This window comes from Nycticebus coucang, chromosome 20, assembly GCF_027406575.1.
Source record: "Nycticebus coucang isolate mNycCou1 chromosome 20, mNycCou1.pri, whole genome shotgun sequence".
NCBI lineage: Eukaryota > Metazoa > Chordata > Mammalia > Primates > Lorisidae > Nycticebus > Nycticebus coucang.
In genome coordinates, this window is record NC_069799.1 from 47302503 (window position 1) to 47316674 (window position 14172).

General features: G+C 38.2%; 1 protein-coding gene across 1 annotated transcript in view; it reads left to right on the plus strand.

The window, feature by feature from the left end:
• ODAD2 (outer dynein arm docking complex subunit 2) overlaps positions 1-14172 on the plus strand; it is a 188206-nt gene that overhangs the window by 105739 nt on the left and 68295 nt on the right. Inside the window, exons 18-19 of the mRNA XM_053572846.1 lie at positions 10295-10483; positions 12031-12252. Of these exons, the coding sequence (XP_053428821.1) occupies positions 10295-10483; positions 12031-12252 (411 nt within the window). The remainder of the gene's footprint in view (positions 1-10294; positions 10484-12030; positions 12253-14172) is intronic.

Consider the following 14172-nt stretch of genomic DNA (forward strand, 5'->3'; position numbering starts at 1 on the left):
GGTGTTTCATATTTTATTTCTCAATGACTTTTTGTCTTAGGAAATGCCATTGGCAAAATAACTGTATCTTTTTCGGCAGTGTTAATTCCCTAAATTGTGAAGATTTTTTTATTCTCTATCAACTAGGTTTAATCTTGTAAATATCATAGTGGGTACTTTCCCAGTCTTAAGCACACAGTGTATAGTGAAAGGATACTAAAGAAGAAATCAGAAAATCTGAGGTTAATTTTTAATTTATTGCTAACTGTTCATGAATGTTGAACATCTGTGTCTATAAAATGAGGATGGCATGCTTCCTTAAGGCAGTGTGTTAAGGATTATATGAAATAATGTATGTGGAATCCCTTTATAAACTGCAAAAAATTAGGCTGCTATTATTATTACTATTACAGTTATTAAGAGTTTTCCTATTGCAGATGAACATTTGAATTGTGCAGAACCAATATTGTACCAGCGGTGAAACTGGCAAAGACTAGTTTTTAAGATATGTGAGAAGGTGGAAAATGTGGTGAATTTGCCCAGTCATTGAGCATTAGTGAAAGACAGTTTTGGCAGACTAATTACTTTTTCCATCCTCAAATATACTGCCTCCCTTTCCATAGAAACTATCGAGGCAAGACGTCATATGTTTAAAATCTTTAAACCTAAAAAGAAAAGAAAAGAAAGAAATCTCACCTTCAAAACAAATAAACTTTGGAGGGGCCTGTAGGTTTTTGAATGTGACATTCCTCTGTCTCATAGATTGTCAACATTACAAGACCTTGGTGAGCTATGCCCAAGATCCCATTGCAACTTTGGCTCCCTGCATCTCATACCATGCACCTTAGAAAGTTCTTGGATCAGAGGTATATGTGATCACTTTTGTCCTTTTTCCAAGTATGGCCCCCTGGCTTGTGACTTACCCTCCCAACTGATGAAATAGCAAGAGAATTGTGAAGTCCTTAGACTCTGTGAGGTCTACTCCAGAGGACCAAGACTGATTTGGAACTTGATTTGTTTAAGTGATCTTATTGATTTATACTCCATCATACATAGCTAATATTCTTTTCTTTTTAGTGTTTTTGACTATGGTTAAGTATTTTAAAGTTATAGTCTCTTTCTTATTTTTATTCTCACTTTTATAATTCAACAAACATTTATTGAATATCTACTGAGTGACATACAAAAGCTTAGTCCCAAGGGAGAACCAAGGAAGAACAAGAACTAGGTGTCTCTGTCCTTGAACAGCTCACCAAATGATGGGAAAAGGACCCACAAGAAAATCATTACAATATTATGAACAAAGACTACTGATGCCTATGGCTGTGGCTAGATCTTATTTTAAGATTAGTTGCTTCAGCAGCTCCACAGCGTCATGAAGGACAGGCTATTTTCTTCTTTTTGTCCTACCATTCTCAGTGTCACCTGTGATAATTCTTTCTTCTAAACAGGGACATTTTTGTTTTAGTAGAGATAGAGTCTCATTCTTGCTCAGTCTGGTCTTGAGGTCTTGAGCTCAAGCAGTCCTCCTATGTTGGCCTCCCAGATAACTTGGATTTCAGGTGCGAGCCACCAAGCTCAGCCAAGAATTTTTCTTTTAAAATTAAAGTCGTGAGTGGAGGGAGGCAAGATGGCTGACTGAAGCCAGCTTTTGGCAGAGGGTCCCATCCAGAGGGAGAAATAATGGCCAGAAATAACCCAATAAAGCAGAAGATCAGGAGCTGAGCTGAGAGAGAGGATCGATAGGTTTGCATCAACCCTGCTGCAACAAAATGAGAAATAAAAATTTAGGAATAATTCGAAAGTTGTCTCAAAAATTCAATGAATTCAAAGACAAAATCACAAAAGATTTTGACACACTGAGAATAGAACTTGCAACCCTCAAACATCTGAGAAACCCTCAGAATGGAGCAGGCAGAAGAAAGGATCTCGGATATTGAAGACAAAGTTTTTGACTGCTCCCAAACACTCAAAAAGGAAGAGAAGTGGAGAGCAAAAATGGATTATTCCCTGAGAGAATGTGGGACCACACCAAAAGAGCAAACATTTGCCTCATAGGAATCCCTGAAGGATAAGAGGATGATTCAAAAGGCATAGATACTCTACTCCAAGAGATAATGGAAGAGAACTTCCCAAGCATGGCAAGAGATACTGAAATTCAGATAGCAGATAGTTTCAAAACCCCAGCACGATTCAACCCAAATAAAGCGTCTTCTAGACACATTGTAATTAACTTCACCAAAGTTAATATGAAGGAGAAAATCCTGCAAGCAGCCACACATAAGAAAATCATAACCTACAAGGGGAAGAATATTAGAATGACTGCAGATCTTTCTGCTGAAACTTTTCAAGGCAGAAGAGGATGGTCATTGACCTTCAATCTCCTAAAACAAAACAACTTTCAGCCCAGGATCCTGTATCCAGCTAAATTGAGCTTCATTTATGATGGATAAGTTAAATACTTTAATGACATATACACATTGAAGAAATTTGCCATAACCAAGTCCTAAGAGGGAAATTTATAGCATTACAAGCCTTCATCAAGAGAACAGAAAGAGAGGAAGACAATAACTTAATGGGACATCTTAAGCAACTGAAAAGGAATAACATTCCACCCCCAAACCCAGCAGAAGAAAAGAAATAACTAAAATAGAGCAGAATTAAATGAAATCAAAAACAAAATATTATTCAAAAGATCAGTGAATCAAAAAGTTGTTTTTTTGAAAAATTCAACAAAATTGATAAACCTTTGGCCAACCTAACCAAACATAGAAAATTAAAGTCCATACTATCATCAATCAGAAATGACAAAGGCGAAATAACAACAGACACCTCAGAAATTCAAAAAATCCTTAATGAATACTACGAAAAACTTTATTCTCAGAAATATGAAAATCTGAAGGAAATTGACCAATACTTGGAAGCACAGCAACTTCCTAGACTTAATCAGAAAGAATTGGAAATGCTGAACAGACCTATATCAAGTACTGAAATAGAATCAACTATATGAAATCTCCCAAAAAAGAAGAGTCTGGGACCAGATGGCTTCACATCAGAATTCTACCAAACCTTTAGAGGAACTAGTACCTATATTACTTAACCTTTTCTAAAACATCAAAAAAGAGGGAATACTCCCACTGCATTCTATGAAGCAAATATCACCCTGACCCCAAACTAGGAAAAGATCCAACAAGCAAAGAAAACTATAGACCAATATCTTTAATGAACATAGATGCAAAAATATTCAATAAGATCCTAGCAAACAGAATCCAGCAACACATCAAACAAATTATACACCATGACCAAGTGGGTTTTATCCCAGGGTCTCAAGGTTGGTTCAATATTCATAAATCTATAAATATAATACATCATATAAACAAACTAAAAAGTAAAGACCATATGATTCTCTCAATAGATGCAGAAAAAGCTTTTGACAATATCCAGCATCCTTTCATGATCAGAACACTTAAGAAAATAGGTAGAGAAGGGACTTTTCTTAAACTGATAGAGGCCATCTATAGCAAATCCACAGCCAATATCATATTGAATGGAGTAAAATTGAAAACCTCATCCTCTCAGATGAGGAACCAGGCAACATTGCCCACTGTCTCCACTGCTTTTAACATTGTAATGGAAATCTTAGTCATCACAATCAGGCAAGAGAAGGCGATCAAAGGTATACAAATAGGGTCAGAGGAGATCAAACTTTCACTCTTCACAGATGGTGATTTTATAGCTGGAAAACCCCACGGACTCAACCACAAAACTCTTAGAAGTGATCAGGGAATACAATAGTGTCTCAGGATACAAAATCAATACTCACAAATCAGTAACTTTTATATATACCAATAATAGTCAAGCTGAAAAAATAGTCAAGGACTCTATGCCCTTTACAGTTGTGCCAAAGAAGAAGAAATATTTGGGAATTTACCTAACAAAGGATGTGATAGATCTCTATAAAGAGATCTATAAAGAGAAATATTTGGGAATTTACCTAACAAAGGATGTGATAGATCTCTATAAAGAGAATTTACCTAACAAAGGATGTGATAGATCTCTATAAAGAGAATAATGAAACTCTGAGAAAAGAAATAGCTGAAGATGTTAACAAATGGAAAAACCATGCTCATGGCTAGGAAGAATCAACATTATTAAAATGTCCATATTACCTAAAGCAATTTACAAATTTAATTCAATCCCTGTCAAAGCACCACCATCATACTTTAAAGATCTGGAAAAAATAGTACTTTGTTTTATATGGAACCGGAAAAAAACTCAAATAGCTGTTTTATATGGAACCAGAAAAAACTCAAATAGCCAAGACATTACTCAGAAATAAAAACAAATCAGGTGGAATCATGCTACCAGACTTCAAACTATACTATAAATCTACAGTGATCAAAACAGCATGGTATTGGCACAAAAAATAGAGAGGTAGATGTATGGAACAGAATTTAGAACCGAGAGATGAACCCAGATACTTATTGTCATTTGATCTTTGATAAGTCTATCAAAATATTAATTGGGGGAAAGATTCCCTATTTAACAAATGGTGCTGGGAGAATGGGCTGGTGACTTGTAGAAGACTGAAACTGGACCCACACCTTTCACCATTAACAAAAATTGACTCTCACTGGATAAAAGATTTAAACTTAAGACATGAAACTATAAAAATACTAGAAGAAAGTGCAGGAGAAACACTTGAAGAATTTGGCCTGAGAGAATACTTTATGAGGAGGCCCACCCAGGCAACTGAAGCAACACCAAAAATACATTACTAGGATCTGATCAAACTAAAAAGCTTCTGCACAGCCAAGAACACAGTAAATAAAGCAAACAGACAGCCCTCAGAATGGGAGAGGATATTTGCAGGTTATGCTGCTGACAAAGGTTTCATAACCAGAATCCACAGAAAACTCAAACTTATTAATAAGAAAAGAACAAGCAGGGCGGCGCCTGTGGCTCAGTGAGTAGGGCGCCGGCCCCATATGCCTAGGGTGGCGGGTTCGGACCCAGCCCCGGCCAAACTGCAACAAAAAAAATAGCCGGGCGTTGTGGCGGGCGCCTGTAGTCCCAGCTGCTCGGGAGGCTGAGGCAAGAGAATCGCGTAAGCCCAGGAGTTGGAGGTTGCTGTGAGCCGTGTGATGCCACGGCACTCTACCCGAGGGCGGTACAGTGAGACTCTGTCTCTACAAAAAAAAAAAAAAGAAAGAAAAGAACAAGCAATCCCATTTCATTGTGGGCAAGGGACTTGAACAGAAGCTTCTCTGAAGAAGATGGGCGCATGGCCTACAGACACATGAAAAAATGCTCATCATCTTTAATCATCAGAGAAACGCAAATCAAAACCACTGTGAGATATCATCTAACTCCAGTAACAGTGGCTCACATAACAAAATCCCCAAACCAGAGATGTTGGCATGGATGTGGAGAAAAGGGAACACTTCTGCACTTCTGGTGGGAGTGCAAGCTTCTTTCCCTTTTGGAAAGAAGTATGAGGAATACTCAGGGATCTAAAAGTAGACCTGCCATTTGATCCTGCAATTCCTCTACTAAGTGTATATCCAAAAGACCAAAAATCACTTTATAACAAAGATATTTGCACCAGATTGTTCATTGCAGCTCAATTCATAATAGCCAAGTCATGGAAGAAGCCCAAGTGCCCATCGACCCATGAAAAGGTTAATAAATTAAGGTGGTATATGTACACCATGGAATATTATGCAACCTTAAGAAAGATGGAGACTTTATCTCTTTCATGTTTACATGGATGGAGCTGGAACATATCCTACTTAGTAAAGTATCTCAAGAATGGAAGAAAAAATATCCAATGTACTCAGTACTATTATGAAACCAATTTACAATCACTGACACTGTCATATGAAGAATAGATCAAAACTATGGCTCAAGAGGAAGGAGGGAGGAGTGGGGATGGAAGGGGAATATCAGATTGAGGGAAGATGAATGGTGGGATCACACTTATGGTGCATAATGCAAGGGTACATATCGGATTTATTAGTATAGAGTATAAATGTCTTAACACAATAATTAAGTAAACAAGTATTAACCAGTGTGATGTAAGTGTTCCTAATTCTATATGTAATCAGCATATTATACCCCATAAATGCATTAATGTATACATGATCTATGTGTTTATGATTTAATAAAAAAAATTAAATGAAATGAAAGTCCTGCAGTTATACTAAAATAAGTCTTTATAGTAGCCCATGCTGGAACAATTTTCCCAGTCATGGAAGGCAACTTGTCAATATATTCTCAGGTTTTGTTTCAGAAGAGAGTTTTTGAAGTACATAGTTTCCGAATTTTTCTCTGATGCATTATTTTGTTTTCCTTCTTGTGGACTCTGATATACATGTGTTAGTTCTTCTCTGTCTATTTTTTTCTCTTGAATTATTAAATTCTTTTTCCATTATTTTGCAGTTATCTCTTATATTTATTTAAAAGATAATTCATTATGTTTACTCATTTGTGCGTTCTTTCTCATTTATTCTTCATTTCCTAAATAAATTTATTTCTAATTCTTTATGAACGTCTTTTACCTCTCTTTAAAAAATGTTAACTAATTATCTAATTTATTAACCTTAATAATTCTAAGGTATGCTTTTCTTTCATTGCCTTTATAATCTCATATTACCTCCTTTTGAAATTTTATGTTATGGTTTCCATCAGTTTTGTAGGCATGTCTTTCTAACTTGCTATCTTTGTATGGATGTTACTCTGTTCCTTATTCTGTCTGTTTTTTTTTATCTCACCATCATGCCATGTGAAAATGTATTGTAGCCTTGTGTACTGCTCATTTTTAAGTGAACTGAGTTTTTCTGGTCTTCGAGAAGGGAGCCGTGGGCCAGGACAGCTCTGCTGGTCTCATGGTTCTCAAGATTGCATTTGTTGTTTGCATGGTGATGAGGGTGAGCAATTCTGGCCATTGTTCTCCTCCTCCCTGTCTTATTCCTTCATTCTAGTGTTCCTGCCCTGTTCAATTTGTATGAAAATCTCAGTACTTTCTCCTAATTGCAGGGATTTTTCCAAGCAGGGGGCTTCAGATTGTAGTTTTAAGAATTCATAGGACTTGGACCTGCAGGATGCCCCAACACTGTCAGACCTTGTGGGATTGTAGTCGCATCTGTCTCATTATAACCTGGAAAGTCCATTTCCAGCTTCCATTGCTGTTCTTGAGCTTAAAGGCAATTTGGGGTCCCTTGGCTCTCAGGGCCTTCACAAATCCTTCTACCTTCTCACTGTGATTGGGAGTTTGTCCCTGACTGCTTGTGTGTAAAGGTCAGTGAGGATATCTTGGCATCCAATATTGCTGTGTATGTTGTCCCTTGTGCGTTTTTTTTGTTTGTTTGTTTGTTTTGTTTTGTTTTGTTTTTGCTATACTTAGCTGCCTGTTTTTATATGGGGAGATTCAAAAACTTGGCTGTTCTCTTCTTTCCAGAATTCCTGTAGTTCTTCTTGAATAAAAAAAATTGTTCTTTAATTTTGCAATTGGCAAATGTATTAGAGTATCGACACCTGTAATGTCACTTTGGGAAGCTGAGCTTAGAAGCTGTATTTTCACAGTTCTTTGAAATTCTGAGACAGTCATTGCTTTTGCTTTTGAGTTTATATATGCATGACCTCATTGGGCCAAGTATGTGGTTGGGATTTACAAACTGCGATATGGTAGAGGGGTGTTGGGGTTAGACAGCTCTGGATTCAAATCCTAGTTCTACCATGATCGTTTTAATTTTTACATATTAATTCATTTGAGGTTTTCCTTATCCATGACATGGAAATACTACTGATTCAACTACCACTACTAACTATCTCAAAGGGTAATTAGAATTAAATTATGTTGGATATTTGAAGATTGATAAATTCACATTTATCTTTTTACTTGATAGCATCTTAATGTATAGAAGTGCAATAAGGTAAAAATGCAAAGACGGTTGAAAATACAATAATTTTTTTTGTATTACATAAGAAGTTTTATTGTAGATCTTTAGGAAAAAATGGCAATCAAACGTTTTCAAAATAATTTCATAAGAACATCAGAATTTGGAAGTATTTCCTAACAATCAAACTTGTATTTAGCTTTCTAGTATTGAGAACCAGGCCACCACTATTGCTGATGTCACCTCTTGCAGCAATCAGGAGAAGCGATGTGTGGTGGAGAAGGTCACTTTGCCCTCACACTTGGGTAGAACCTGACCTGGTCATGTCTTCGCCATTTACTAGGAACTTAGTTTGGTTTGTGATGTTGGGAGTGAAAGATTCCTTTTGAAGCTGTCAGTTTACAAACAAATTCAGTGAGTGTTAATTGAGCATCTACTAACTGCTAGAATGTGGGCATGGGATAATGAGTGAGGCGGAAGGAGTCCCTGCCCTCCTGGAACTTACTAATCAAGGTCAACGGCAAGGAAATTAACCACTGCTGCACAGAGTAAGGAGGACTACAGCACAGAAGAACCAGGTATCATGAGGAATGCTGCTTAATCTAGACTTGAGGTTTGGAAGGGTTTCCTGAGGAAAATGGTACCTTAGCTGGTAGCTGAGGATGTACAGAAATTCCCAAGCTAAGAGGAGATAGACAAAAAAGAGATTTGTGCAGAGGTGCAGAGACATGTGCAGGCAGCATGTTTGAGGGCGTGATACCTGAAGAACTGATGCATGGAACAGTGTTCCTGACTCTGGGTGAAGTTCAGGATCACCAGGGAGACCTAGCACTCTGGGAGGTCAGAGCAGGTGGATGGCTTGAGCTCAGGAATTCCAGATCAGTCTGAGCAAGAGCAAGACCCCGTCTCTACTAAAAATAGAGAAACTGGCTGGACATTTGGTGAGTGGCTGTAGTCCCAGCTACTCAGGAGGCTGAGACAAGAGGATCACTTAAACCCAAGAGTTTGAGGTTGCTGTGAGGTATAACACCGCAGAATTCTACCCAGGGTGACAGAGTAAGACTCTGTCACAAAAAAAAAAAAAAAACATCACAAGGGAGTTTTTAAAGATGCATTTTTTTTATAGGCTTCACCCTAGACTTAATGAATCACATTCTCAGGGAATGAGTCCCAAGATTCTCATTATTAGCTCATTTGGAGAGTCACTGGCTCAGGGTGTGGGTAGGCGGATGAGAGAAAGGGGAGGTAAGTTAGGGAGGTTGAGGCTAGCAGGTAAGCAGAAGACACACCATGACGGGCTGGTGAACCATGTTGTGGAGCTTAGAATTTATCGTAACAGCAGGGAAGCTTTGGTAGAATTTGGGGGTATACAGATGAGCCCATCGAACTGATGATTTTTAAAGATCACTAAGTTGAGTCAGACGTGGTCCCTGCCTTCATGAGGGATAGAATCTAATTTGTAAGGCTCAACATCTTCAAGCGTTATTTAAAAAAATCCAAAATGGAAATAACAATGCCTACTTTTCAGGGCTCCTGTGAGGTTTAACTGAGATAATTTATGGGATGCCGTGCTGTATTGCCTGATGGTTAGCTGGGATTCAAAAAATGCTTCTTTTCAAAAAGGGTTTTTTTCTTTGTTTGTTTGTTTGTTTTAAACAGATGGAGTCTCACTGTGTTGCCCAGGCTGGGGAGCAGTGGCACAATCATAGTCACTGCAGCCTCCAACTCTGGGACTGAAGTGATCCTCTGGCCTCAGCCTCCTGAGTAGCTGGGATTACAGGTGGCCACCTTAGTGCCTGGATAAAAGATGCTAATTTCTATTATTTGAGGAAGTTAGAACACATCATTGGTTAACATTACACACCCACCCACATACAACTTAGAGGAGGTGGGGATTTCTGTTTGACCGTCTGTTTTCAGGATCCTCTGACAAATTCTTTTCCTTGGCCCACACCCGGCATAGCAGACAGAGCTCACTGCTGCCTCACTCCCCACTCCACACACTCGCTGCTTCAGTCTTTATCCCGAGACCTTCCAAGTGAAACTCACATGAGTTTTTTTGTTTTTGTTTTTGTTTTGTTTTTGCAGTTTTCGGCCGGGGCTGGGTTTGAACCCGCCACCTCCGGCATATGGGGCCGGCGCCCTACTCCTTTGAGCCACAGGCACCACCCTCACATAATAATTTTTTAATAAACATTTGTTGAAACCGTATTTTGTGTGTTTGTGTTATATATTCATACACATGTGTACAAACTCATACTTTACACCTACATATGTAGAAATGACATCTAATACAGAAATAAATGAAACTGAATTTATCTTTCAGAGGTGTACCTCATAGCCCTATTTGTACTTTTGCCTTTTTCTTTTAAAGGCACATTTATACCTTTGATGCCATCTTTTTCATTTTTATCCAGGATGCTGGAGAAATGGTTCGTTCCTTCGTTGGTGGTTTGGAACTTGTTGTCAATTTACTGAAATCAGATAACAAAGAAGTTTTGGCAAGTGTGTGTGCTGCTATTACCAATATAGCAAAAGATCAAGAAAATCTAGCTGTTATTACAGATCATGGAGTTGTTCCCTTATTGTCCAAACTGGCAAATACAGTAAGTAACACTTTTCTTAAAAATTTTAAATGCATATTGTCATAAGATATAATGATGTAGTGGCAAAAACACTTCTCCGAAGCCCAGAAACTGGAGTCAAGTTCAATGTCCGTTGCTTATGAGGTGTGAGGCTTTGGTCAACTCATTTAATTTCTTTGAGTCTAATCTATGTGAAAGTGCATTTTAAACTGTAAAATGTGAATGTGCAAGATCCTTATAAAATAGAGGCTGTTTTTTATTCGCCACTGGCAAAGAAAGTGGTGGCAAATATACGTGTTATTATGTAAGTGTTAACTATCATCCTCACCTCCACCATCCATCTTATTCTTCTTAAGATAGGGGTTCCTGCCAACATTAGATGTTAAACGCATGTCCTTTGGATCCACGGCATTCTTAAGCTAGAAGACTTTGGCAACCGTTGTATTGTTTATTTAGAGCTGTGCCAGATAGAATAAGCAGTCTTAAGAGACAATGACTTCACCAGGACCAGAAGTATTTGAGCATAACTTGGACTACCACTTGACAGAAAAGTCTAGAGCAGAATTCAAACTTCAGATGCTGGGTCTAGATTTCAAGTTCCTAGGAGGATCTGCCGGATTCGGTGAAGGACACCAGGTTGTGGCCTGAAGCAGAACAATATGGTTAAAAACCGGAAAACGGTCCTATTCAGTTATATCATACTATATGAGGCAATTATATGCAAAAAAGAAGGAGATAGTTCACATTGGAAAAAAGCACAGAAAGGGGGGCGGCGCCTGTGGCTCAAGGAGTAGGGCACCGGCCCCATATACCAGAGGTGGCAGGTTCAAACCCAGCCCCCGGCCAAAAACTGCAACAATAACAAAAAAAGCACAGAAAGGGAACTGGAAGACCCAAAATGTGTCAATATATTTCTTACACTCCCTTCTTCCCCTTGGGAACTAAGGTTTTCAGTCAGTCCCCAAGTTACAAATATCCGACTCATGTAAAACTTGCACTTGTGAATGGAGGTTATTACACTAAGTCCCTGAGTTACAGACATCCAACTGACACGCAGTTTGAACTAATGAACTGAGACTATTACAGGCAATAGGTAAATGTAGCTGTTTCAACTTACATACAAATTCAAGTTAAGAACCTGGGGACTGCCTGTGTTTCTATGTGGAAATATCCCTAGGGTGAAGAAATAGTTAATTCACTTACCTCGATTTAGTGAAGCATTCCTTTGAAGCTATGCAATAGTCTTTAAATATTGGTACACTTATTACGAACAACTTCCTGATGTGTGATGCTGTGTTGTCAGTGGACTCACACTAAGGAAATCTACCCCCGGTCCCCTTTGCATGTACTGGCCACATTCAGTTCATAAAAAAGGAAACTCAGAATGAACCTTGCTCCATTGGTGACCTACCAAAAGACTAGATCCTTTGAGATACAACTTAAGCAGCCAGCTGGCCCCTCTCTCTAGACGTCCTGGCTCTTTAGCGGGGAATGAACACTGAGTACATGAACGTGATTTTGCAGGATCATGGCAATGCACAGACCACAATTCATTTTCCTTTGTGCAGAATAATGATAAATTGAGGCGTCATCTGGCAGAAGCGATTTCCCGGTGCTGTATGTGGGGCAGGAACAGAGTGGCCTTTGGGGAGCACAAAGCAGTCGCTCCATTAGTGCGTTACCTGAAGTCGAGTGACACCAACGTGCACCGGGCGACAGCTCAGGCCTTGTACCAGCTCTCGGAAGATGCCGATAACTGCATCACCATGCATGAGAACGGCGCAGTCAAGGTACGGTTGGACAAGGGTTTGGTTTAGTCCACGTGTGGTGGATGCAGCCTCGAATCTTAAGTAACGCTGAGATTTCACTAAAGGAGGTATTTGGAAACACAAAACTGCCTCCTCATTGGGGTATGGCTGTATTGGAGTCACTGGGTATCATGGTTTATGCTACAGAAAAGTTGTATAGAGATAGAATTTTTCTAAATCAAAGATTAAATGTACTCAGTAAAAGAAGTACTCATTCTGTAACTTGAATTTGGTGAAAGAAAATGTATGACACTTCTGGCTGGGGGCGGTGACTCACACTTGTAATCCCAGCACTCTGGGAAGCCTAGGTGGGAGGATCGCTTGAGCTCAGGAGTTGGGGACCAACCTGAGCAAGAGCAAGACCCTATTTCTACTAAAAATAAAAGAAAATTAACTGGACATCCTGGTGGGCATCTATAGTCCCAGCTACTTGGGAGGCTGAGGCAGGAGGATTGCTTGAGCCCAAGAGTTTGATGATGCCACTGCATTCTAGCTAGCCTTTTTTTTTTTTCTTTTTCAAATCTGTGTATCAAATGTTCTTTGCCTTTAACCAATATTCAGTTAGGAGACTTACTTCAAGTAAACATTTGTGCATCTACCCATTGGAAACCTTCTAGAATATTTTAATGGCAACAAATAAAAAAATACTCAGTGCACATGAACATCTTAGGTGTATTAGGAAAAATTGACTTAAAATATTAAGTTTTTCCTATAGCTTGTTTTCCTGTACAACATAATTTTTCTGTTTATTGCCTTAATTTGGAGGCTGTGCCAACCAAATGCTTTTACATCTTGAAATGTATGCCCAAAGCAGGCCTGGACAAGAATTAAAATCTCCAGTTAATTTAGTCAAATCTAGATATGCCAAATATGAAACATCTTAGGAAGAATAATACTCTTAAAATACCAATTGATAACTTTTTGAGGTGATTATTTTAATGTACTCTTCAAACCTATTATAGTTGAAGAATATGATGTTAAATTTTTCTGAAATTAAACTCCATTTACATTTAAATGTGTCAACCTTTCCATTAGAAATCTTGTTTTTATGGCGTGTAAGTTAGACCAAATTAGTTTCTTCAAGCAGAAATCTGGCATAAAAAGCGCCTTTTAAACTAAATAACAATTTTTAAAAAGTAAATCATACAAAAATGGATTGGAATGTGAACTTCAAGTTGTTCAGGAACGATAAAAAGACTTCTGCTTCAATATCATTATGTTCACATTTCTTTTTTTTCTTATGTTCACATTTCAAAAAGAAGTTATTTCTAATTTAAAACTATGCGTTCTATTATTGAATAAGGATTTGCACAACCTAAGTTGTCTTAAGTATAGACTTTATAAAAATAAAGCTATAAAATATAAGCAGCTTGGTAAAGGTCTTGCGTATACCATACACTTAGACAATTGCCAGTTAGTTTAAGGAGAATATTTCTAGACTGCTCAAAAGGTTTTACAACTTCATAAGGTTTATAAGTTATGCTTCTGTTGACCTAAATGCCTGGTGTCTATGAGACTGTCAATGATTTCTTCTAATGCGAGTCAATTGGTAACCAAAATCATTTATGAATTTTATGCTACCGCATAAAGTGATGAAACTGTGTTCGTCTGTGCGCAAAGCTTATATGTATTAGAAAAATCACCAAAATTTGGAAACAGCCTAAATGCCCACCAACCCAGGAATGGATTAACAAGCTATGGTATATGTATACCATGGAGTACTGGTCAGCCACTAAAAAAGATGGAGACTTCACATCCTTTGTATTAACCTGGATGGATGTGGAACACATTATTCTTAGTAAAGCATCACAAGAACGGAGAAACAAGAATCCTATGTACTCAATTCTGATATGAGGACAATTAAGGTCCTAGTTCACGGTGTGGGGTGGGGGATGGGAGTGT